Raw genomic sequence first — 27,305 nt, 5'->3', positions numbered from 1 at the left:
TATTTGTTCCTTCCTCACTCTCTATGTCAAAGAAATATATTCCCTAAGGATCAAATGGGAAATTTAATACAAAAACATTGGCAATGGAAAGCAAATTTGTTAAATGAGAGGAAATATTTTCAGAAATGCTGGGTTCCCTGGAATACAACAGTGACAGCCGCTAATATTTTTCGTATTGCAGATATTCAGACTGTTAGTGAGCCTTTCTGAAAAGCCAAGGTAAGTCGGGCCTAAAGAAGACCATGGGGCAAAACTCAGACAACCATAATAGCATTCACAATAAAATATAATTTATAAATAAATAAATAAACACATACATAGAGTATTTTATTCACCACAAGCTCTTAGAAGGAAATATAAACATATGTTAATGTGAGGTATTACTTTTATTACAGCAAGTCAACTAAAAGCAACTCCCTTGACACATTGACTATGGAGGCAGCTTAAAATCTTGAGTTGTCATATCCTGGCTAAACACATCATATACTCAAGTTATATAATTAGTAGTGTACCTAACTATCCATTTATAAAAATGTATCATCTTTTAATGGAAATCTGTCTCAGCTCAACCAGAACCAACAATTGCCCAGTATTATAGCTACTTACAAAAACAAAATGAAAACAAGAAAACCCTCATTTTTGGTTGAAGAACTTCTATAGGTTAAAAAAAGAAAAAGAAACAATGTTACTTTCAGAACACGTTTGAAACACACTGTGGAATTTTCCCAATCATTCTCCTAAGAATGGCTTTGACCTGAGATCATTAATCTGGGAATGTCTCTAGAACTCGCCTGCACAGACCTTTCTGCTTCCACGTAAGTGACAATGCCCTGCTCACTGCTCTTGGCTAAAAAATAACCAGACTCTTCCACAAGGCTAAGTATTTCCTATGCAAAATCAAACATTATTCCATTCCTTTTGGTTTCTAAATAATTGAAAGAAAATAATTTCTATTCACTAAGTAATTAGAGTATGTGATTTAAAGAATAAGGTCAATAGACCAAAACCAAAATATGATTATTAAAGTATAATTTGTCAACAGTATGGTGATTGTGGGGGAGAGGGGTGTAAGAGAAATAAATGGTAATGGAAAAAATATAATAAAATAATTTTGAGAAAAATGTAACTCATAAGGATATTATAGCTACCTATTATATATGCATATGTATATCTGTGACTTTAAACACGTAAGTGAGGGGTCGTGGCCAGGTAGCCTAGTTGATTAGAGTGTTGTTCCAATATGCCAAGGTTATAGGTTCGATCTCTGGTCCAGGTACATACAAGAAGAAACCAATGAATGCATAAATAAGTAGAACAATAAATCAGTGTCTCTCTCTCCCTATTTCTCTCTAATCAATAAATAAATGTTTTTTTAAAAAGGAGACAATGAAAGTCTCCTAAATCTTATCATCGATTCATCACTTAGAAGTTCAACTTTTTTTAATTGTTCAAGTACAGCTGTTTCCCTCCATTATGTTCCCCCACCCAACCCACCCACACCTCCCATCCTCCATGTGTCCTTTATACATGTTCCTTGATGATACTTCCCCTTCTTTCCCCTGTTATTTCCCTCCCCCTACGCTCTGGTTATTGTCAGTTTGTTCTTTATTTCAATGTCTCTGGTTATATTTTGCTTGCTTGTTTGTTTTGTTGATTAGGCAACTTTTAACTTAGTTAAATAAGATATATTTGGAGTTAAATTTTGTAGTTGTATATATTAAAAAGTATCAAAAGAGCTAAGTATATTTTGTTTTATTATATCAATTTAGTCATTCTCTATTCAATAAAGGCAGAAAAGTATGATCTCTATGTCTGTGTGTTTCTAATTAGATATAGACTATGAAGTACTTTATTTAAGAGAACAGATTTTAATTTCAGATAGTCCAGTTCTATGAATATATCCAAGGTACATACCTCTCTGAGCCTCAGTTCTTTATTAGGGAATAAAAATAGTTTCATGGGTGTGTTATAAGAGCTGAGAGAATATCTAAAGTCCTTAGCATTTCACTAAGATAATAAGTGCTTTTGCTAAATCACAGTTACTATACACATCCTTCCCAAAGTTGGGAATGAACTCCAACTAAAAAAAAGTAAAGTCAATAAGAAAGCTCTATATAAAGCATGTTAAGTCCCACATGATTAAGCAGGTTAAGTCCCACATGAGCACTTTTATTTATATTATTTAAATTATTGAGCAAAAAAGAAAAAAGAGAAAGAGCTTATGCACACAGACAACAATGTGGTGATTGTGGGGAGGAGGGAGGGTGGTTGGGGGTGAAAGAGGATGTGAGGGGGCTAAACAATGATGGAAAAACTATACTTAAGGAAAAACACCCTTGATATTTTAACTTCATTTTTTTAATTAAAAATGGGGTAATGTTGGTTGATAAAATTATATAAATTTCAATTGCTGATAGGAATGTAAATTGGTACAGCACTATGGAAAACAGTATGAAAGTTTCTCAAAGCATTATGAATAGAGCTGTCACATGGCCTAGCAATCCCTCTTCTTAATATCTACCCAGAAAATTTGAAAACATTTACTTATAAAGATATATGCACTCCTAGGTTTATTGGAGGATTATTTGTTATAGTCACCTTCATTTTAAACAGAGAAAACTGAAGCTTCAAGAAATTAATTCATCTAAAGTCACAAATCCATTTAGCAGCCCATTTGTATTTTAATCCATATTTCTCTAACTGCCTAATTTGTATAATAACAATTTACCTTAGAATGCCATAAATAATAAATTAATAACACTTTGAATCCATAATTTTTTATTAATTTACTTTTTCTTTCTTGTTCAAATTGTAGATGGCTAGCTAATGAATTAAAGTGTGGGGTTATTAGTTGGTGTTCATCATAAACCTCTGCAGATATATGTTACTATTTCTAAAATTATTATTGAAAGTGATTGATAATATCCTCATTCTCTTTATTTGTTTCTATGAACACTAGTATGAATGTTGGGAATTGAATATTCCCATCATTATTGAAATGATGAAATATAAATTATTCAGACTTCTCCAGGAAAGTAGTCATCTAAAATAATTGTGGAAAAAAGTAAACAGCAGCTATTAAAATAATCCTTCCTAACACTTGATGGGTCTTCCTGAGGAGTCTTTGTGCCATTCAAGCCAAGAGAAGTTACTTTTTAATTAATTAAACTTATTGGAGGTGACATTGGTTAATATGATTATACAGATTTCAAGTGTACATTTCCCTGATATATGAATCTGTACCTTGCATTGTGTGTCTGACACCCAAAGTCAAATCATCCTCTGTTGCCATATATTTAGCCTCCTTTACTACCCCTTCTAATTTCCTTCCTTTCCTAGTTACCACCATACTATTGTCTGTATTTAAAAGAGAAGAAATCAAAGGACTATTGCTATTTTAGGTTCACTTTAAATTTCTCCTGATGGTAAAACAACACACTATTACAGCCACATTCTAGTTCTGCACTTGGGTAGTTGTTAATCCACAATTCATGATGTGTTCCTTGTGTTTTCTCCTATAGATCTATAGAATAGATCTTGCAGGAGAAAACCAAAACAGCAACCGAAGAATGAGAAACCATACAGAAGTAACAGAATTTATCCTCCTGGGACTGTCAGATGACCCAAAGCTTCAGGTGGTCATCTTTGTCTTTCTGCTCATCACCTACATGCTCAGCATCACTGGAAACCTGACCATTATAACCCTTACCCTGCTGGATTCCCATCTCCAGTCCCCCATGTATTTCTTCCTCAGAAATTTCTCCTTATTAGAGGTTTCATTCACAACTGTCAGTATACCTAAGTTCTTGGGCACCATTATTTCAGGTGATAAAACCATTTCCTTTAATGATTGCCTTGCTCAGTTATTTTTTTTCATTCTCTTGGGTGTCACTGAATTTTACCTTCTGGCTGCCATGTCCTATGATCGTTATATCGCCATCTGCAAACCTCTGCATTACATGACCATCATGAATCGAAGAATCTGTATACTCCTCGTCTTCTCTTCATGGCTAGCTTCATTCTTAATCATATTCCCTGGACTCATGTTGCTCTTGAACCTTGATTACTGCAGATCAAATATTATAGACCATTTTACCTGTGATTATGTTCCCCTACTGCAACTTTCTTGTTCAGAAACAAAATTCCTAGAGATAATGGGGTTCTCCTGTGCTGTGTTTACTCTGATGTTCACTTTGGCATTGATATTTCTGTCCTATCTCTATATCATCAGGACAATTTTAAGAATTCCTTCTACTAGTCAGAGGACAAAGGCCTTTTCTACATGTTCATCTCACATGATTGTCATCTCCATCTCTTATGGCAGCTGCATTTTTATGTATATTAAAATTTCAGCACAAGATAGGGTGTCCTTGAGGAAGGGAGTTGCTGTGCTGAACACCTCGGTAGCGCCCATGCTGAACCCCTTTATTTACAGCTTAAGGAATCAGCAAGTCAAGAAAGCCTTCATGAACATGGTGAGGAAGACTATTTTTCACAAGCAAATTAAATAATGTGGCATAATGAATTAGAGACACATTGCAGGAAAATTTAAAAATATAAACATGAAATTTCAGTAGCTTCTCTAAATCACAATGAACTTCCTGTCATCCTTGTTTATTCTCTTTGTTTTTTCTGTTTGTATTACATATTTACAATTTAACTTAAAGTACTTTTCTTATGTCTTTCTGACTTTCATTCTTCTGAACATGTCACAATTTTTTTTTAAATTTTATTTATGTCTAGTTGGTATAAATGTTACATTGATAATGTTAATTTCAGGTATACAATAACACAACTTCCTAAACAATAATTATGTTTAACAGTGAAATTATATGTTGAGTTTAGTGTAGGAAAAAATTAACTACCAGGATCCCACCCAGCTCTTTTGGTTCTCAGCAGCTTTCAGGCATCAAGAGTATGTTAGTTCCCATCAGTGCTCCAAGATCAGCCAGGAGTATCCAACCCTTTGGCCTCTTTGTGCAACACTGGAAGAAGAAGATCGGTCTTGGGCCACACATTAAATACATTATGACACATAGTCACAAATAGATCTCATAATGTTTTAAGTAAATCTATGATTTTGTGTTGGGCTACATTCACAGCCATCCCAGGCTTCATGCAACCCATGGGTTGCAGGTTGGATACCCTGGCAGACACTAGAGCTTGGACAGCCCCTGAAAAGGCAAAATGTTGTACATTTGTTCTACTCTTCTCCTTTCCTCCTGAGGGAGGGGCCACTGAGAAGTATTGGCTTCAATGTACTACTGAAAATAGATGAACCATAAAATATCCAGAAAATTATTTTATAATGTCATACTTTCTTTACATTAAATCTTTCTAAATTAGCTGAATCTCACTTTATGGCCTAGTATCTAGTCACTTTGTAATAATTTCTTGACTATTCAAAAATTGTATATAATGACAGTTGAGTGTAGTGTTCTATATAAGTCAACTAGGTCAAGTTTATTAATCACATGATTTAAATTTGTACTTTTACTATTTGTGTTATTACTATTTAATCTCCTTATACAACTATGGTGTTGTTTCTTTCTCTTTGTAGTTATAGCAATTGTTAAATTTGTTGTAAGTATTAACACTGTGGTTTTTTTATTTTTATTTCATTTAATTGTTGTTCAAGTAGTTTTCTGCCTTTTACAGAACCACTGTTTTTATACAGACACAAATCTGAAACTGTCATGTCTTCTTAGGAGCATAACTTGTCTTATTATTATGAAAAACAACAATTTCTCTTTTTATTCAGTACACTGTTTTTCAGTAACGTCTATATTGACTAATATTGATGCAGCCATGCAGCAGCATTTTTTAAAATATTACTTACATTACATATTTTATTTATTGGTCATTTGTTTTTGAGTGGATGCTAGTACATTGTAAAGAACATCTGTGACTCAGCATATATTTTTATGTCTTGGTTACCTAGATTAGGTACTCCCACAAGGCCATACATGTGAATAGAGGAAGAGAATGTAAATACAGGGGAAATTTGTTTCAAAGGAGTCTGAGTCATCTGTTCATAAGCCTTACTTGTGCCTTCTGGACCTGCTTGAGTCTGATCTCTTAAGTATATCTCCCCCTTTGGTGATAGACTGTTGCTGTGAATGACCAGCATTATAACTCAGAGTCCAATAACCCTCACTCCAATTACAGCAAGCTCAAGTCTAATTGCCAACTGATGATGTCCTATGGTTTGACCTATCATCTCTACCAGGTCACAGTAGTAGACCAGGAAGTGATCTTCAAAAGGAAAATGTGTATCTGAAATACATTGCTCCATAAGCACATACTGTGTTATGACTCTCCCAATTGCGGCAAAGCAGAAGTGCCATACAGCATCGCTATTTGTCACTGACACTTTAAATAACATTAGAATTTCTCGATCATTTGACCCAAATGGAAGAGCACTCATTCTAAAATCAATACTAAATTTCATCTGGAAAAATCAAACATGCAGGAATGATTCAGAAATTTGGGGAAATAAGCAATATGAAAGGACTAATCAAAGAAATATTTAAGTATAAAATATACTTTCTATAATCAAAATATGCACTGGGGCAGGAAGGCAGAAAGATTAATATAGTAAAAATATAAGTGATACATTTTGAGTTTACCTATTTGAATAGTTCTAACTTTTAAAATATTCTTATTGTTTCACATATGCCAAAGACAAAATTAAATGAGCAAGAATGGGAGAAACCCTATACAAGTGAACATAATTATAAAATAAATCAGCAACCATTGGATGGGAAGAAGAAAGAATTGATACAAATAACTTTTCATGATAGTGTTTTGACAATAGGCCATCAGGAAGACAGACACTGCAAAAAATTTTGAACTTTATTTAGATCTTAAAAAAATAACAGAACTATAACAATTCAGAACCTATTTTGTGTGTGTGTTGTAGAATTGAGTAATTGTAAGTAGATTGTTGGATCTAGGTCTCGCACTAGCTCCAACGAGGAAAAGAGATACAAATGTGGTATAAAAAGAGTAGAAAAATTCTATGCTGATGGACTGGAATAAGAAATATTAGTGTGAGACTATTATTTATGTAAATGTATTTTCTCTCTCTGTCCTATGAAAGTTCCAAAGAATGATAACTGAATACTGAAGAGCCAACAAAGCATCCAGATCCTGGGCTCTAAATAACATTTCTTGCTAAAAATAACCTCTGAGAACTAGAGAATTGACCAATAGACATATGAAAAGATGCTGAACACCACTAATCATCAGGAAAATGTAAGTTAAAAACCACTTCACAAGGGCAAAATTGCTATTATCAAAAAGTCAATGAAGAGTGTGTTGGTGAGGATGTAGAGAAAAAGGGACCCTTGTGCACTGCTGGTGGGATTGAAAACTGGTGTAGCCACCATAGAAAACAGTATGGAGATTCCTCAAAAAACTAAACATAGATCTACCATATAACCCAGGAACCTCACTCCTGGGTATTTATCCAAAGGAGACAAAAACACTAGTTTGAGAAGATATATGCATCCTCTATGTTGATTGAAGCATTATTTACAATAGCCAATATATGAAAGCAATCTAGGTATCCATTGATAGATGAATGGATAAAGAACATGTATATGTGTGTGCATATATATATTATATTATATTATATTATATTATATTATATTATATTATATTATATTATATTATGTATATATAATATTACTGGACTACAAAAAAAGAAATCTTGCCATTTGCAACAACAGATATGGAACTAGAGGGCATTACGCTAAGTGAAATAAGTCACAGAAAGACAAATATTGCATGGTTTTACTAATACATAGAATTTAAAAAACAAAACAGTTTCACTCAGCATAATGCTTTCCAGTTCCATCCATGATGTTGCAAAGGGAAGTAAGTAGTTCCTTCTTCCTTTCTGCAGCGAAATAAGCCAGGCGGTGAAAGACAAATGCCATATAATATCACCATTAACAGGGATCTAAACGAAACAAACAAGCAAGAAAAATATGACCAAAGACACTGAAATAGGGAACAGGCTGACAGGGTCCAGAAGGGAGAGGGGAGAGAATCATAGGGGAAAAGGGGATGGACTCACATGAACAAGTATAAAGGACATATGGACAATAACTAAGGGTGGGGGGTGGAGATGGGAGGGAGGTGGGGAGCATGGGGCGGGGGGCGGGCAGGGTTGGGAATATAAGACAGAAAGCTGTACTTGAACAAGAATTAAATTAAAAAATTATTTTAAAAAAACAGTTGAACAAAGAAAACAAAACAAAAACACATTCATAGAAACAGAGACCAAAGGGGATGTTTATGAGAGAGGTAGCAGTGGAGGATGAGTAGAAAAGGTGAAGGGGGGTACAGTCAATAATATTGTGGCAAGTTTGCATATATTTCAGAGAAGTCTAAAAATATCTAAATCCTTTAACCATTCTAATTTGATAAATTTTATTTTTGTATTTTCAATGTGTTGTGGCAAAATATTATTAGTAATTGAATTTCTTCCTCCATTATCTATAGAGAGTGAAACCTGGGAATAGAATTACGTATTTCATTGCCTTAAAGCCTAGTCACTGTTCAACCTCATACTTCCCTGGACATAATTGGATACAATATTTAAAAGCAGAAGACCTGCTTGCTTGTGGATAGAAGTGTAATAGGTATAAATCAGTCTAAATTAAAAGTAAGTTTTTAGGAAGCTTAGATAAAGATAGAAAGCTATTAGCGACTAGGAATAAAAATAAAGGTAGAAAAAAATGATCAAGTAAGACAGACAGAAAAGTCAGCACCTATGGGTCTGAGAAAAGACATAATGGAAATGAAACATATCTAAGAGAATTTTCAAATAAAATGCAATGCTTCATGGACTAGAAACTCACTACCATTTCATCTAAGAAAACCCATAAAGACTGCATTGCTCACAAATATATATGTATTTGAAGACAAAATACATAACTAACTTCTTTCTGTGTCACATTCTTTATATGAATAATAATAATATATACCTCAAAGATTTTTTTGTTTGGAGAAAAATGAGGTAACTTGAGTGCATAGCCAATGCCTGCTAATCAATAAAATATCAAAAGTTATCACTCCGTGGGATTCCTGGGCAAGATGGAGGTGTTGTTAGACATACTTCACCTCCTTACACAACCATGAGAAGGATCACAACTATTCTTAAAACAAAATACAACCAGAACTGCCAGAAAATATAACTGTATGGAAGTCTCACAACCAATATTTCAAGAAGAAATATTCATCCAGATGGGTACAGGGAGCCAGGTGGGGAGGACACAGTGTGGCAATGACAGTAAGGCAGTGGCAGCAAGGCAGTGGTAGCAGCAGCCAGCAAAACAGGCAGTCTTGCATTCACCTGTGGCAGCTAAAAACTGGGAGGATACAAGGGGAGCAAGCCATTCCAGCCACAGGCTAGTCCATGAAGCATAGGTTCCAGTGGTGGGAATATAAAACCTCATAACTTCTGGTTGTAAAAACCAGTGGAGGTTGGTGTGGTAGAAGAAACTGCCAGTCTCTCAGGAGAATCCATTTAAAGGACACACATGGCCCTAGAATGTACACAAACCCACCTACTCTGGGATTCTAGCACCAGAGCAGCAGCTAGAAGGATGCCAGTTGCATACAGGAAGTGGGGGAAGTGATTGGAAATAGGGCAAGAGCCCAGCAAATGGCATTGTTCCCTCTCAGACCCCTCCCTCCTATACAATGCTACAAAACAGGTTTCCCACCCTGGTGAATACCTAAGGCTCTGCCCTTTACAACATAACAGGTTGTAAAGGCCATAAAAAGGTAGAGTCAAAGGAGTTCCACCCAGTACACAGAAAGAAACACAGGGAGACAGCCAAATTGAAGAGATAAAGAAATATGGCCCAAATGGAAGAACAAGTCAAAAGTAAAAAACAACAACAAAAAACAAACAAACAAAAAACAACTAAGTGAAACAGAGATAGCCAACATATCAGAGGCAGAGTTCAAAACACTGGTGGTAAGGATGCTTAGATATTTCATTGTGTACGACAAATGCATAAGGGAAGAAATGAAGGCCACACTTTAAGCGAAATGAAGAAAAATTCAAAGGGAACCAACAGTGGAAAGAAGCCGAGGTTCAAATCAACGATTTGGAACATAAGGAAGAAATAGTCAACCAGAACAGAATGAAGAAACAAGAATTCAAGAAAACAAGGAGAGAATGAGAAGAATCTGGTACATCTTCAAATGTGCCAACATCAGAATCATAGGGATGCCAGAAGGAGAAGAAGAAGAGCAAGATATTGAAAAGTAAATAATGAAATGTCTTTTATTTTGCAAAGGAAATATACATTCAAGTCCAGGAGGCACAGAGAGTTCCAAAAAAGTTCAACCCAAAGAAGGCAACACCAGGACACATGATAATTAGAACACCAATGGTTAAAAATAGAGAATCTTAAAAGCAGCAAGAGGAAAGAAGAGGATTATCTATAGAGAAGCACCCACAAGACTATCAGCAGATTTCTCAAAAGAAATTTTGCAGGCAAGAAGGAACTGGCAAGAAGTATCAAAGTGATGAAAAGCAAGGACCTATAACTAAGATTTCTCCTGGTGGCAAAGCTATCATTTAGAATGGAACAGCAGGTAAAGTGCTACCCAGAAAAGGTAAAGCGCTTTCCCAAAAAGGTAAAGCTAAAGGAGTTCATCATCACCAAGCCCTTGTTATATGAAATGTTAAAGGGACTTATTTTAGAAATCAGAAGGCTAATGCCAAAAACTCAGACAAAATTCACTCTGCTATCCTATAGAACTTGCATTTTATTTTTTACTCTTTATTTTTATTTTTTGTTGTTATGTTATTATTATTCTTTAATTTCTCTTCTTTTTGCTTAATATTTTTGTTAGTTTTTTATTTTAATGTTTGACTGGTTTTCTTTTGTCTCCCTTTCATATTGCATTTTAAATTCTCTTCCTTCACTTAATTTGTATTCCAATAACACACTACTGTTGTTCTTTTACTTTTTATTCTTTTTATTTAGATCATACAATTCTTGTCATATTATTGTTGTTCTAATTCCTACACATCATCCTTCACTGGCCTTGGTCTACTTTACTATCTTCCTGAGCTTTATTTCTGTTATGGTTAACTTTATCTTCTCACACACTGTGCCAATTTGGTAAGCTTTACTCTCACTATATCTCACTGTCTAACCTCCCATAAGCACTCTGTATCTAAAGTCAGCTCACATTCTTTTTCTCCTCTGATAGGAGTCTTATCTCTTTTTCACCTTTTATGAAAAGTGGCTGGTTGGGTGAAATATCATGGTTATTGCTGTACTTCTCCAAATGATCTCCTATCTGTTTTATAATTGTTGGTACTTTAAATCTCATAAAATACTCTCCCACTGTCTTAATCCATTTTGCCTTTGCCTAGCCCCTGATCACACACAAGATGAGGTGGGAGTTATTCATACCACTAAACACACTGGAGGAGAGAATCTACCAACAAAGGAACTCCCAACAGGTAAAACCCAAGAACAACAAGAGAGCCTACACAAAGGGAAGAAAGGGCAAACCTAGAGCATCCAGACAAGGAGATAAAAGAGATCATATCACTGAGTCTCACAGAACTCCTACCATAAAAGTTCATCCTACAAAGACAGCTAGCAAGCAGAGATCAGGAGGAACAGAAACAAACAAAAAAGTCACCTAAAATGGGGATACAAAGAAAGAATCCACAATTGAAAGAAAAGGAAGACTTTCCACTAAAAGAGGTAAATGAAATGGAGGCAGGCAAGCTCTCAGATAGAGAACTCAAAAGAATTGGTTATAATGATGCTCAAGGAACTCATAGACAACTAAAAGAAACTGAATAAGAACCACAATAGTATGAAAAAGAAAATAGAAACTATAAACAAAAACCAGGAAGAAATGAAGAACACAATTTTTGAAATAAAATTCACATTAGAAAGAATTACAAACAGGCTGGATGAAGTAGAAGACCAAATCTGTGAGCTGGAAGACAAGGTAGAAAGAAATACCCAGCTAGAGCAGCTGCATGAAAAATGACTAAAAAAATATGACGATAGCATAAAGGAACTGCAAGACAATATGGAGTGCAACAATTGAATCATAGGAATACCAGAAGGAGAAGAAAAGGAGTAAGGGATAGAAACCCTGTTTTAAAATATAATAACAAAAAACTTTGTGGTCTTGAAGAGGGGAAAAAAACACACAAGTTCAGGAAGCACAATTGAGATGAACCCAAAGAGGGCTACTCCAAGACACATCATAATTAAAATGCCAAGTTGTGAAGAGAAAGCAGTGAAGGAGAAACAAAAGGTAACATACAACGGAGCTCTGATAATGTTACAGAATGGACCTGTTGAGGAGACAATATACTATTGTTAAATGAGCCCCCCCCTTCTCTAGGGGTGACCCTGTACTAGGTTTGCCTTGACTACCGCCAGGTAATTATAGCTTTCATCGCCAGAGATGGTGGAAAGAAAAGGAACTATTTGTTTGAACATTATACAGACAGAGTGATGACTTAATATATGTGTTAAAATTCTATAGTCCCTGAAAACACCCCAAAACACACACAGTCTTCCATCCCACCCTTTTCCCAGTCAGGGGTACCCTATCTCAAGAAAGCAAAGAAGTCTGTGGCTCAGCTACCTCAAGTTCTTCATAGTAATTCATTCTCAGTTGTCAGGCCTCCCACAGTTCCCAGCACCATCAGCTGCGTTGCCGGAATCTCCAGTTCTTAATCCAAACCCACGTAGCACCTCCTCATGGCTCACCAGCAGGAGTCCTTTTACCCCTTTCCTTCCCACAATGTCTCTCCTGCATTCTTTCAAACTGCTAAGAGAGAGCTCTGCATTGCTGCTACATCTTGCTTTCAGCTTCTTAAGCTTCGTTGCAAAAGGAGCATCAAAGCATAGTGACTCCAACCTGCATGTGCCAGGGTTTAAATCCTGGCACCAATCTTCCCCTGCATCCCCATTTCCAACTCCTCCCACAATTGGCTACACCTGCCAGAACTTCTATATTTTTCCAGCCTTTCTGGGCTTCCATAGTAAGTCCAGGCAGGTATGGGCCCATGGTGTAGAGTCAACCATCTCCAAGTTCTCACGCAAGTGCTAAAAGCAGGGGGAGTTGCCTCCCAGTTACATCCTGGGTAAAAGTCACTCCCAACTCCCTGGTTCAAAGCACAGCCACAGCTATTTAACATATCCATGAAACCAGTCAAAAGTTGTAGATATGTTAAATAACCATTCTAGAGGTTATTTGAAAAACTGTTGATGTGCCAAATAACTCAATGTCCCTGCTCCATGTGCCCCATCACCCAGTTCAGACTTAGAGCTTGAGGACATTCTATATTTTTTATATTTCATGGACACTCTGAGTTCTGGACCCCATTAAAAATCCCTCTTTGGGGAGAGCCCCAGCTGCACCCTGTTACAATAAGACTAATGGCTGACTTCTCAACAGAAACATTGCAAGCCAGGAGATGTTGGCAAGAAATATTCCAACTAATGAAAAGCAAAGGCAGGCAACCAACACTCAGCAGACTCTACCCAGCAAGTCTCTCAATTGCAATAGGAGGTGAAATAAGGAATTTCCCAGATGAAAGAAGGCTGAAAGAATACTCCTCCACCAAACTAGCACTGCAGGAGATGCTAAAGGTGCTGCTATACAAAGAGGAAGGAAAATACTGACAGAGAGGGGAACACAGGAAAAGATGGGAAATAATAAATAAGTATCTATCAGTAATAACCTTAAATGTTAATGAATTAATACTCCAATCAAGAGACATAGGGTAGATACACGATATGAAAACATGACCCACACATATACTCCCTAAAAGAGACCTGCCTCAGAAAAAAGACCTACACAGACTGAAAGTGAAGTGGAAAATATTCCAAGCAAATACACAGAAAAAGAAAAAGCTGGGGTAGCAATACTTATATCAGACAAAATAGACTTTGAAACAGAAACCATAAAAAGAGACACTGAAGGACACTTCATAATACTCAAGGGAAGAGTTCATCAAGAAGAAATAACCTTTGTAAACATATATGCACCCAACATAAGAGAACCCAAATGCATAAGCAAAATCTTGTAAGATTTCTAAAATATATAGGTAGCAGCATACTTAAACTAGGGGATTTTAACACCCACTGTCAAAAATGGATATACAGCCTTTCATCCCAAAGCAGCAAAACACACATTCTTTTCAAAAGCACGTGGAACATTTTCAAAGATAGACCACATCACAGGACACAAAACAAGCCTCAACAAATTCAAGAAAATTGAAATATATCAAGGATTTTCTCATACCCTAAGGGCCTGAAACTGCAACCAACCTCAAGGAAAACACTCAAAAACACTCAAATTCATGGAGATTGAACAGCATGCTATTAAACAATGAATAGGCCAATAATGAGATCTAGTAAGAAATCAAAAAATTTTTGGAAACCAATGAAAATTAACCTACAACACTCATAGCTTATGGGACCCAACAAAGGTAGTCCTGAGAGGGAAGTTCACAGCAATACAAGCTTAACTAAAATGCCAGATACTTTTCAAATAAACAACCTAACCCTACATCTACAAGAACAAAGACAGCCCAGAGCAAGTACAAGGAAGGAAATAACTGACATCAGAGCAGAAGTAAACAGCATAGAGACCAAGAGAACAATTCAAAGCATCAATAAATCCAGGAGCTGGTTCTTTGTAAAGAAAAACAAAATCGACAAGCCTTTAAGCAAACTCATCAAGAAAAAAGAGAGAGGACCTAAATAAACAAAATCAGAAATGAAAGAGGAGAGATTACAACTGACACCACAGAAATACAAAGGATTGTAAGAAATTACTATGAAGAATTGTATGCAAGAAATTTGAAAACCTAGGTGAAATGGACCAATTTCTAGAAAAAATGTAATCTCTCGAAATGGAATGAAGAACCAGAAAGCTTGAACAGATCAATAACAGCTGATGTAATCAAAGCAATAATAAAAAAATTCCCATCACACAAAAGCCCTGGATCAGATGGTTTCATAGGAGAATTTTACAAAACATTTAAAGAAGAGCTAACCCCTATTTTTCTCAAAAAATTTCAAAAAATCTAAGAAGATGGAAGACTCCCAAACTCTTTTTATGAGGACAGTATCATCCTAATTTCATAAGCAGATAGAGGCACAATGTTGGGAACCAGAAAAATAGTCTCAGCCCCAAGGAGCCTGCGTCCCTAGCAAACATCCTGTAAGTTGATTGCCATCTGTTTAGTTTCAAAATTTTCCTTTCAGTTGAGTCAGACCCCACCCTGTTCCCGCACAGGGGCTCTGTAAGCCAATAGCTAACCACCACATCTGCTTCTGTGCAATGCTTGCTTGCTTGCCTCTATATAAGGACTTAGCTGTAAGCGCTGGGCGCGACTCTCGTTTGCAGCCCCTGCGGGCACCGTGTCTCTGGACACTCTGAGAGTTCGCCCCTGCGCAAGTTAAACTTGGCCAATAAAGTAACATCTTTGAAACCCTGAAAGTCTCCGACATTTGTTCTCGTGGTTGGTGGATGTAACATTTGGAGGCCCCAGCGAGATCTCCCTCGGCAAAGCTTGGGATTGGAGACCAAGTGGCAGCCCGGGCTGAATAAGTATTTGGTGAGGATCCTCTTTTGGTTTTGGTGCTCTGGAGCAAATAACCCTGGTGTGGTGGGTGGGACGCCACCTGTGACCTACCAGGTACTTTCAGAGGTGGAACGCCACCCTCTGAAATTTGGTTTTGGTAATTTGAATTGTGACCGGTCACGTTAGGTTTCCCTCCCCCCTGTGCCGCGCTGCACTGCGTTTAGTTTCAGTTTGTGTGCCGGGCGCGTCTGATGGTCTGTGTGTTCGTGGAACTGTGTTATTTGTTTGGATGTTTGTCTGTGTATTTGTAAGAGTGACTGTGCTTGTGGCTCCGCGGGTGAAAAACCTATGGAGCAAGAGTGACACCCTCCCCTTGCTGGAGGGACAAGAGGCCCCGCCATTTTGCCTCTCCCGGAAGTGCCGCCAGCACCAGATACTCCTCCGCAGGTGCCTCCCCATCTGGTTTATGTGCCCTTTTCCACCGGTGACTTATGTAATTGGAAACACCGGAGTCCCCCGTTCTCTGAGAAACCCCAAGGGCTGATCTCCCATCTCGGCCCCTGACCTGGGACTCTGGTGCTACTGGGGGAAGGGACGTGCTCCTCCAGTGTCGCCAGGCTCTGCTGGGGGGGGGGGGGAGCTTGGGTCAGCTGTGGGAAAGCCTACCAACTTTAGTAGGCTTTGAAAGGTCAGTGAAGTCATCCAGGGCACAGGGGAATCCCCAGCAGCGTTCCTGGAGGGGCTTGTGGAAGCATATAGGGTATATTCACCCCTTGATCCCGAGGCAGAGGAACCAAGAGTAAAAAAGAGTGATAGATAAATCTAGATAAGTAAAATATGTATAAAAGATGTGAAAGGTTTAAACCTAAAGTAAAGGAAACCTCAACTACTTGTTTTCTGGTTTCGTGGGAAAAGAGCAAATTTCTCACATGAGGTTCTATCTCTGATCAGAAACCTGTATTGTAAGACCTGGGAAAGGTCGCCCGTAGCCAGTTGGGGAAAATGCCTTTGCCACCTGGGACCCAGGAAGGGTCAATTGGGGCTGACGAGTGCTTCAGCCTGAGGCAAAGCAGCATGTCTCTGCCATGAGACTGGGCCTGAAGGAGCATGTCTCTGTGAGGCACCAGTGGACACACTGGTGCAAGAGAATGCCTGTGTGTTATTTTGGAACTCTGTGTTTTGGATTTTGTTCTGTATCCGTATCTGAAAGGGAAGAGAAAAAGCCCACTGGCAGGCAACAAAGACCAGGGTTACAGTCACCTACAGACCTCAGCCTAGCTGGCTTAGACCCAGACCAGGCTGCCACAGAGCTTCAGAAACTCTCCCACTTCCCTCGGAGAGGCCCTGGCCAGGGATCTAAAATCATTCACTGAGAAGGAGACTGGATGACCTTGGACAGATTTGCTGCCGCTGGCATTGCATAAAATTAGGAATGCCCCTAAGTCTTCAGGAGACCTCCTCCCATCCTCAGAATAGATAAAGGGGGGAGATGTAGCAGGAGACCTGTTTAGACAAGCCCAGACAAGTCAGAGGGACTGAGTCCGTTTACTGAGCCACTAAGATAAAGAGGAGTAAACAACTAAGTAACTAAGAAGTAAGAACAAAAGAACATTACCCTATCAGTAGCCCTGCTTTCTAGCTTCTGTAAACCTGCTTAGCTGTGTGCTGATGCTGTGTGGACCCTGCAGCAGTCAAATTCTCTGTGTAACTGGTTTTAATAAGAATAGCTCTAGTTTTGAAGGTCATGAACTGAGGTCCAAGGCTGACCATCTGATTTACAGGGTGTTTGCAAGGTCTAGGCTTCAGAAAGGTGAAAAAATGTCCCTGCAAATCTAGGGACTTTTAGCTGCCAGATATTGAGTTTAAGTACAGTCCTTCCCAGTGTGGGAAAGGAACAGAGATTAAAATAGAATTATGGATAAATCTGGATAGGTAAAAAGGCTATAGAAGGTTTGCAAATATTGCAGAAATTCTGTGGGAAGTTATAAAAATAAATGGAAATGTGAAAATTTTGGAAAGAAATTATATGATATTAGTAATAGAAGGTATAAGGCATGGAGATGCATCTTGATGGGTATTAGAAAGAGAAAGATTTCCTTCAAGCTTTGTGTTTTTCTCCCTACCTGATCCCTCCAGAATTTGGCATTCTGAAGGAATGAATAATGACGTAAAGTTTCTTTGCATAAAACCAACAAGACCAGTCATTAATAATGGTTTTGTTAACCAAGACTTTGACTGGAATGTCACACCTGAAGGAGGCATGTATGGGTTCTGGTCATTACCAGAGAGCTCAGAGGAACTGGGATTGACCTGTGAAGCTAGCAAACGCCCACGAGAAAAGCCTGGTACATTGGTTAGTTGTGTGGTTCGTGCCAGTCTTTCCGGGGAAGGAACGAAGGTTGCCTTCCTGAAAGATGGCTAAAAGGAACCTATAGGCACAATGGAGGCTTAAGGATTTGAGTGAAATGACTGGTACAGGCGAAGCCAGATGGCCGATGTGTGGCTCTACTTCTGTGCCCTGAGGGGCAGACTGAGAAGTCAATCTGAAGGTTCCCTGTGTGAGTTCCAGCAAAGCGGACTTAAGGATCATAAGTGATCCAGGCTGCTCTTGGTGTGTTTATGCAAATGAACAGTCAAAATCAAAAGTGGGACCTAAAGTAGTCCCTGTAATAACAGTGAGGGTGATCTTAAGGAGAAAAATTATAGTTCTAGGAAAATCACTATGTTCAGTATTGGATATCAGAATGGCGCAGCTAACTATCTTAAAACTGTCTTATTTTCATTTAAGAGTTGAAACCTGGTTTGTGATGTCACCAAAGATGTACAATTTACAGGTGCAAAGGACCTGTCAAATTGCCACTGTTAAATGTCATTTCAGGAAGGACCTTGCAATGGAATATCATCCCAAAAGACAGTCTCACAGGCACAGCAACTGGTTTGGAAATTATTGTGTGAATTAACCTGTGTGTTCTCCTGTTTACATAGGCCATATGCCTATGACTTGCCTAATCTGTCACCTCCAGAATATGACCTGACCAGAAGGCCAACGGTCCAGTAGTGCCAGCCTTTGGACACCAAGCCTGCAACTTCCTGGTGACAACCAACTGACCAGGACCCTGTAAGGTCCTTCCCCTTGCAGGAAGGACTCCCTCTGTGCTGCACCCACCTCCTCCTCTTTCAGGGTACCCCTGACCCAAGGGTAGGTAGGACAATGTCCATGTCCAGCCTGAAGTAGTTATAAGAAGATGAGACCTTCATCCATTGTCCTTTATATGATTCCAAAAGGAAAAAGGAATCTCAGAACCCCTCCTAATAGTTAATCACAGGAAAAGAAAAATAATGAGGAAAGAAACCTCATTAATGCTCTGAATCCAAGAACAGGGGGGACCTATATATTCCTAGGAGAAGAGTGTTACTATTTTGTTAATAAAAGTGGCTTAGTTGAAGAAAACTTACAATGCATAAATAGACTTAAAGACAGACTATGGCCCAGGGCCAGGGCAGGAGCGTCCTCCTAGTGGCAGGACACTCTTCTCTCCTTCCCAGCCCCTGTCCTAGGACCCCTGATCATCCCAAATGAAGAAGAGTCAAGGGTTTGACATACCCCCAAAGAAAACGGGGGAATGTTGGGAACAAGAAAATAGTCTCAGCCCCAAGGAGCCTGCGTCCCTAGCAAACATCCTGTAAGTTGATTGCCATCTGTTTAGTTTCAAAATTTTCCTTTCAGGTGAATCAGACCCCACCCTGTTCCCGCACACGGGCTCTGTAAGCCAATAGCTAACCACCACATCTGCTTCTGTGCAACGCTTGCTTGCTTGCCTCTATATAAGGACTTAGCTGTAAGCGCTGGGCGCGACTCTCGTTTGCAGCCCCTGCGGGCACCGTGTCTCTGGACACTTTGAGAGTTCGCCCCTGCGCAAGTTAAACTTGGCCAATAAAGTAATATCTTTGAAACCCTGAAAGTCTCCGACATTTGTTCTTGTGGTTGATGGATGCAACACACAACAAAGAAAGAAAACTTCAGGCCAATGTCACTGATGAACATAGATGCCAAAATCCTCAACAAAATATTGGCAAACTGCATCCAGCAACACATTAAAGAGATCATACACCATGATCAAGTGGGACTCATCCCAGGAATGAAAGGATGGTACAACATTAGCAAATCAATAAATGTAATAAATCACATAAACAAAAAGAAAGACAAAAATCACGTGATGATATCAATGATTCATGATCAGACTCAAGAGGCAAAACTAAAAGCTTTCCTCCTCAGATGAGGAACAAGACAAGGGTGTCCACTTTCACCACTTCCATTGAACATATATTGGAAGTCCTAGTCACAGCAATCAGACATAAAAAAGAAATAAAAATATCCAAATTGGAAAGTAAGAAGTAAAACTGTCACTGTTTGCAGGTGTTATGATACTGTAGATAGAAGACTGTAGAGACTCCTCCAAAAAACTTCTTGACCTAATAACTGAATTTGGCAGAACAGCAGCATTCAAAGTCAATATTCAGAAATTGAAGGTATTTACAATGACCAGAGGGGAGAAGAGAAGGAATTTCAAGGAAAAAGGGAACAGGTTTACAGGAACAATTATAAAGAACACATGGACAAAAACTAAGAGGGGTGGAAATGGGAGAGAGGTGGGGATCACTGGGGAGGGTGGTTGGGATGGGAGTAAAAGACAGAAAACGGTACTTGAACAAGAATTAAAATAATTTTTTTCAAAATAAAATGTTATAATTATTTTAAAAAGAAATTGAAGGCATTTTTATAAACCAACAATAAAATATTAGAATCAAAAATCAAGAAAAAAATTTCATTTTGCTATAGCAACAAGAAAAATAAAATAACCTAGGAATAAATCTTACCAAGGAGGTGAAAGACCTATACTCAGAAAACAACACAACACTAAAGAAAGAAATTAAGGAAGACACAAATTAATGGAAGCATATATGTTGTTCACGGTACGAAGAATTAACACCATCAAAAAGTCCATACTACCCAAATCAATTTAACACAATCCTATTAAAATACCAATGATACATTTCACAGATATAGAACAAACATTTCAAAAATTTATATGGAACCATAAATGTCCCTGAATAGCTGCAGCAATTTTGAGAAAGAAAAATAAAGCAGAAAAATAAAGGGATCACAATTCCTGATATCAAACTATATTATAAGCCTGCTGTAATCAAAACAGTATGGTACTGGCATAAGAACAGACATACAGACTGATAGAACTGAACAGAGCTCAGAAATAAACCCTAGTCTTTATGGTCAATTAATTCTCAACAAAGGGGGCACAAGCATAAAACTGAGTAAAAATAGCCTCTTCAACAAATGGTGTTGGGACATCTGGACAGCTACATGCAAAAAACTGAAACTCAATCACCAACTTATATCATATACAAAAATAAATTCAAGGTGGATATAAGACTTAAATATAAGTTGGTGACACCAGTCTTAAATTCAAGACTTAAATATAGGTTGGGACACCATGAAAGTTCTAGAGAACTTAGGCAGAAAAATCTCAGATATTCCATGCAGCATTTTTTTTTCACTGATATGTCCCCTGGAGCAAGGGGCATAAAAGAAAGAAAAAACAAATGGGACTTCATCAAAATAAAAAGCTTCTGCATGGCTAAAGAAAACAACAGTAAAGTGAAAAGGGAACCAACCATATGCAAAAATATATTTGCAAATGATACCCCATACAAGGAAATGATCTCCAAAATAAATAAAGAACTCACACAACTCCATACCAAGAAGACAAACAACCCCATTAAAAAATGGGCAAAAGACCTGAACAGACACCTCTCCATGGAGAACATACAGAGGGCCTAGAGACGTATGAAAGGATGTTCAGCATCACTAGCCATTATATGGATGTAAATTAAGACCACAACAACATACCACTTCACACCGGCCAGTATGGCCACCGTAAACAAATCAACAAACAAGTGCTGGAGTGATTGTGGAGAAAAGGGAACCTCAGTGCACTGTTGGTTGGAATGCAGACTGGTGCAGCCACTGTGGAAAACAGTATGGAATTTCCTCAAAAATTAAAAATGGAACTGCTTTTAACCCAGCAAAACCACTACTGGGTTTATGTGATAAAGATCCGGACACTCCAGTTCAAAGGAACCTATGCACCCCAAAGTTTACACCATAATTTACATTAGTCAAGTGCTGAAAACAACCTAAGTACCACTAGTAAATGAGTGGATAAAAAAACTACATTACATTTACACACTGGAATACTACACAGCAGAAAGAAGGAAGGAGCTCCTGCCCTTTGTGACAGCATGGATGGATCTGGAGAGCATTATGCTAAGTGAAATAAGCCAGGCAGTGAAAGACAAATACCATATGGTATCACCTATAAGGGGAACCTAATCACCAAAACAAGCAAGCAAAATATAACTACAGACATTGAAATAAAAAATAAGCTGACAGCAAACAAAGGGGAGGTAGGAGAGGTACAACAGAGGAAAGAAAGGGAAAGGTCATCAAGGAACATGTATAAAGGACACAGGGATAAAGCCAATGAGGGGTAGGTAAGAGGGTGGGAGGCAGGGATGGGACATGTTGGATGGGACAAAATGGAGACAACTGTACTTGAGCAACAACTTAAAAAATTAAAACAACTAAAAAAGAAAATAAAACATAAAGGGGTTTATTTAACAAAAAGAAAAAATCAAAACTATGAACATTAAAATGACAGCAAACTCACAACTATGAACAACTGAATCTTTAAAAAATACCCAAACAATCTAAGTAAACACCTAGAACAGGAATATAATCATAGATATGGAGATTATTTGGACGGTTATCAGCTGGGAGGGGGGAGAATAGGGGATAAGTGAAGACATTTAGAAGCATAACTGAGTAGGTACAAAATACACAGGGGAATGTTAAGAACAGTACAGGCAATGGGGAAGCCAAAGAACTTATATGCACCACCCATGGACATGAGCTAAGGGGAGAATTGCTAGAGGGAAGGAGGGTACTGGGTGGAAGAGACACAAATGGGAAAAATCAGGACAACTGTAATAGCATAACCAATAAATTATACTTAAAAATTATTGCTATGTGTATTATTATTAAAGAGTTTAAGATACAAAATATAAATAGTTTTACTATGTGTATGTAAAATAAAGACCAATGAGTACAATGTTCATTAGTAGAAAATGAATTTCAACAATAACAAAAAAAACAAGCAAGCAAAATATAACCAAAGACACTGAAATAGAGAACAGGCTGACAGTGACCAGAGAGAGGGGAGGGAATTTCAGGGGAAAGGGAGAAGGGTTTACAGGAACAAGTATGAAGGACACATGGGCAAAAACTAGGGGGGTTGGAAATGGGAGCACTGTGAGGGTGGGCTGGGATGGGAGTAAAAGACAGAGAACTGTACTCAAACAACAATTTAAATAAATAAATAAATAAATAGGAAAAAAGAAAATTAATTTCACTATTTCTAGTGAAACATGTTGAATAAATACTTTTATTGCCTATTTTAATGTGTATCAATTATAAAGTCAACACATGTTGATGTCTATGTATCAACTAGTATCAACTAGTGCTTTGTTCATCCTTTCTTATTTTTTTCTTCTGTCACAATTTCATATACATTCATCTTTCAGTTCTATAAATAATTTTCATCCTGGCATACATGGTTTATGTTCATATTTACAATGTAAAGAAAATATGGCTAAATTGCTAAAGGGAAAGTTCATATTACACATGTGTATATATGGTAAATGAGTATTATATTCTAGTTATAAAATTTGTATCTTCCATTGCAGAAAATGTGAAAATAAAGAAGTTAAAAATACTGAATGCCTGATTTCCAAGTATTTATGTTCTTGGTTTATAAATATTCTCACAATGAGAAGATGTCATATGACAAATATAGGCAAAAAATTTTAACATTAGGATTTAATGAAAGTAAATGATATGGTAAAGAAATGTAGTCAGCAACTCATAGCAAATATTGCTATAACTAGTCATAGGCCATGGGAAAGGTTTCTCTGAATTCAGAGTCAATATTGGGATAAACTTCTTACTGGTTTTCAATGTTTTCCATTTCAGAAGACAAGTAATACTAGAAATTCAAAACAGTGTTTCCTATCATTTCATTTTGGCATAGTAAAAAACTGTTGAGGTTAAGTCCAAAATTTTCTATGAGAAAAATATGGACTCCTTGTACAATCATAGAAGAGTTATATTCTAAATCAAACTTCACACACTCAATATCACATCTTGTTTATATATTTGCCCCATTTACCTCAATCATTTTGTTTAAATTTTATCAATATTTATAAACATGATTCAACATATCTTTTAATGATGCCTTTCCTTGGCACTCTGTTTACTTAATGAACTCCCCTGAGCCAAAAAAAAGACACATAAAATAAGTCCAGTTCTACCTGTATGACATATATGACATAGAGAAGAACATTCTTATTTTCTATTTTTTAATACAGCATTTGCAGAAAAATATCATTACTTAAATTTTATTTTTAGGAAAACATTACTTAAATTTTATAGGTGTATAAGCATAGAATTACAAAATATTTATTTGAAATATTTGCATAAATACAAAGAAAATCTTTAACAAATGTGTTTTATTTCCTTGTCTAACCAGGTGTAACTGAGTTAGTGCATTGATCTTGGGTGAGAAACAAAAAACAGGAATAAACTGTATGATAATAATATGTTCCAAAAATTTTATAATACCAGGAATAAAAGATATTATCAAATATTACTAGTCTAAGAAGAGAACTATGCTACCATGAGAAAGTTAAATCACATTTACTTTGATAGTATAATAAAATCAAATAAATTTCTAACTCAGTTTATCAGCTCTGAAATTATGGAAATGTTTAAGCCAATTAGACAATTAAATTTTAGACTAATCAAGAAGAAGCAAGAAGTAAGTAAATCTGCTATTCTTCAATATAATATTCTACTTTATTCAAATGTTTAAAGATATTATTTGCATATGTATTTGTGGATTTACATCCACTTCAATATTAAAAGTTAAATAATTGTTTACTATCAAGAAAACTTTTAATTGAATTCTAAAGCAAGAACTCAGAAATAAGTTTTGGATTGTTCAGTTACATTTTTCTAAGTTCAATGGTATTCTACTATAGAAATAAGATTCTAATAGGATTATTCCCTATTAGAAAGAATATCTCCTCAGTAAGTGTTATTTTGTCCACTTATTTCTAGGCTATAGCAATAATGAAAACAAACAAAAAAAGAATTGTACATTGTATAGATTAAACTGTTTCTAGGTGATTATTTATTTTTAATAATAAAAGTTTGCCTTTCTTGTTCTGACCTTTCTATCAGGAAAGGGAAAAAAATGTTGTGGAGAGACTAATAGCACCAACCAAACCCTTAAGAAAGTAATGTAGAAGACAAGGCCAGCAAAGCATTCCCATGAATAACCAGGTATGCTCTAGGGTGAGATGATTACCATGTTGACTAGTTGTTTCACTTTGTAAAAATCTCCTAAACTATGTAATCCTCAAAATATAAAATGTGATGATTGGCCAAACTAACCTCTGTAAACTTTTAAATTCTGTTATTTAGATTATCCACAATATAGACTATTTTTATAATATTGAGAAAAAGAAAAAATCACTTAGAATATTTTCATATATATATATATTTAGATTTTATTTATTTATCTTTTGAGAGGAAGGGAAAGAGAGCGGGAGAGGAATATCAACATATGGTTGCCTCTGTTGCATCCCCTGCTGAGAACTGGCCTACATCCCAGGCATGTGCCCTGACTGGGCATCAAACTGTGATCCTCTGGTTCACAGGCCCACGCTCAATCTACTGAGGTAGGGCCATTTTCATATTTTTAAAAGGAGATAAATATTTTAAAGGATAATTACAGGGTTAATTTAAAGAAACAGAAGAAGAAATAGCTTTTGTTTAAATATTAGCACAAACTCTTTTTTGTGGTATGTATATGTTCAAAGAAAAGGTTTTATTTAACCTGAGCTAATATTCATTACTTGATTGTAAGGTCAAATGGAAATTGGAGAGAGTGGCTGAAGGGAACTGTGTTTGGAATTTTATAGACTATTTATCATCATAGAAATTTAAAAAAATTTATGCTCTATCATCAATTTTGTTTTAACTGTTTTATGTTACATAGGGGAAATATGTATTTTCTGTTCTACAGTGGGGGAAGGATCAGCAATGAGAAACCACACAGTACCCACAGAATTCATTCTTCTAGGACTATCAGATGATCCAGAGCTTCAGACTGTGATTTTTTTCTTCTTAATTATCACATATATATTAAGTGTCTCTGGAAATTTGACTATCATCACTCTCACCTTGGTGGATTCTCATCTAAAGACCCCTATGTATTTCTTCCTCAGGAACTTCTCTGTATTAGAAGTATCTTTTACAACCGTCTGTATTCCCAGATTTTTGGGCACAATTATCACCAGAGACAAAACAATTCCCTACAATAATTGCATAGCTCAATTGTTTTTCTTCATCTTCATGGGTGTAACTGAATTTTATCTTCTAACTGCCATGTCCTATGATCGCTATGTAGCCATCTGCAAACCCCTGCACTACACCATCATCATGAACAGTAGAGTCTGCATATTGCTCGTCCTCTGTGCTTGGCTGGCAGGATTCTTAAGTATCTTCCCACCCATTATTCTTTTTCTCCAATTAGATTACTGCAGGTCCAATGTCATTGATCACTTTGCCTGTGACTATTTCCCCCTCTTGCAATTATCCTGCTCAGACACTTGGCTCCTGGAAGTGATTGGTTTTTACTCTGCAATAGTGATTCTGCCGTCCACTTTAGCATTAATAATTCTATCCTACACACTCATCACTAGGACAATTCTGAAACTGCCTTCTGCCAGCCAGAGAAAAAAAGCATTTTCTACATGCTCCTCTCACATGATTGTCATTTCCATCTCTTATGGAAGCTGCATATTCATGTATGCCAATCCTTCAGCAAAAGAAAAGGCATCTTTGACCAAAGGAGTAGCTATTCTGAATACTTCTGTTGCTCCTATGATGAATCCATTTATATATACCTTGAGGAACCAGCAAGTGAAGCAAGCCTTGAAGGATGCTATTCAAAAGGTTATCTTTTTCTCTGGTAAATGAAAGTACCAGTAACATTAAAAGAATAAAATTATCAGTGCTTTCTATTATTCATACTCTCTCAAAACACTCTTTCCTTCATTACAATTATTTTTCCTTTTTTATTCTCATATTAAAATTTTTTAAATGTTAAACTCAGTAAATTTGAAAAAGCTGAATATCGCTTTAGAATATTCTGTAAATTCAAATATTTTGTTCAAATGCACTTGGATGACATAAAAACATCTGGCTTAATGATTATAATTTTGAGTAGAAGGTATTAACTTTTGAAGAGAAATAGAGCATTTAGTTTGATGGAAAGATGTTGGAATAGATTTGAAATTCTGAAATTTCACTCTTACCAGGTAATAGAAATGAATGTTATTAGAAAATTTTGATTTTATTTGGTATTTGAATGAAATCAAATAGTCACCATCACCAGGGTGTTGGGAACAAAATCTAAACATCTACATATATATATTAAATGATTTACACTCATGTATATTAAAATTATTTATGCTATTAATAATAATTATAATAAGA

At 36.8% G+C, this 27,305-nt stretch overlaps 2 protein-coding genes across 2 annotated transcripts; both read left to right on the top strand.

Annotated features, from left to right (window-relative positions):
* The first annotated feature begins 18 nt into the window (after positions 1 to 18).
* On the top strand, positions 19 to 4,538 carry LOC118975907 (olfactory receptor 6C1). The gene is made up of 2 exons (XM_037030139.1): positions 19 to 219; positions 3,535 to 4,538. Exon 2 carries the CDS (start codon positions 3,570 to 3,572, stop codon positions 4,509 to 4,511), a length of 942 nt encoding a protein of 313 aa, XP_036886034.1. The 5' UTR covers positions 19 to 219; positions 3,535 to 3,569; the 3' UTR covers positions 4,512 to 4,538.
* A 21,309-nt stretch (positions 4,539 to 25,847) lies between these two features.
* Positions 25,848 to 26,802, top strand: LOC118975914 (olfactory receptor 6C3). Its single transcript, XM_037030146.1, has one exon. It carries the CDS (start codon positions 25,848 to 25,850, stop codon positions 26,784 to 26,786), a length of 939 nt encoding a protein of 312 aa, XP_036886041.1. The 3' UTR covers positions 26,787 to 26,802.
* Positions 26,803 to 27,305: the final 503 nt, after the last annotated feature.

This window comes from Sturnira hondurensis, unplaced genomic scaffold (genome assembly GCF_014824575.4).
Source record: "Sturnira hondurensis isolate 20B ecotype Veracruz unplaced genomic scaffold, ASM1482457v3 Scaffold0020601, whole genome shotgun sequence".
Lineage (NCBI taxonomy): Eukaryota > Metazoa > Chordata > Mammalia > Chiroptera > Phyllostomidae > Sturnira > Sturnira hondurensis.
Note: the sequence above shows the minus strand (reverse complement) of the source record. Positions and strands in the feature narration are given on the sequence as shown.

What these genes read in the sequence shown, in the direction of transcription:
- LOC118975907 (XM_037030139.1), top strand. Translation starts at nt 3,570, where the DNA reads ATGAGAAACCATACAGAAGTAACAGAATTTATCCTCCTGGGACTGTCA.
- LOC118975914 (XM_037030146.1), top strand. Translation starts at nt 25,848, where the DNA reads ATGAGAAACCACACAGTACCCACAGAATTCATTCTTCTAGGACTATCA.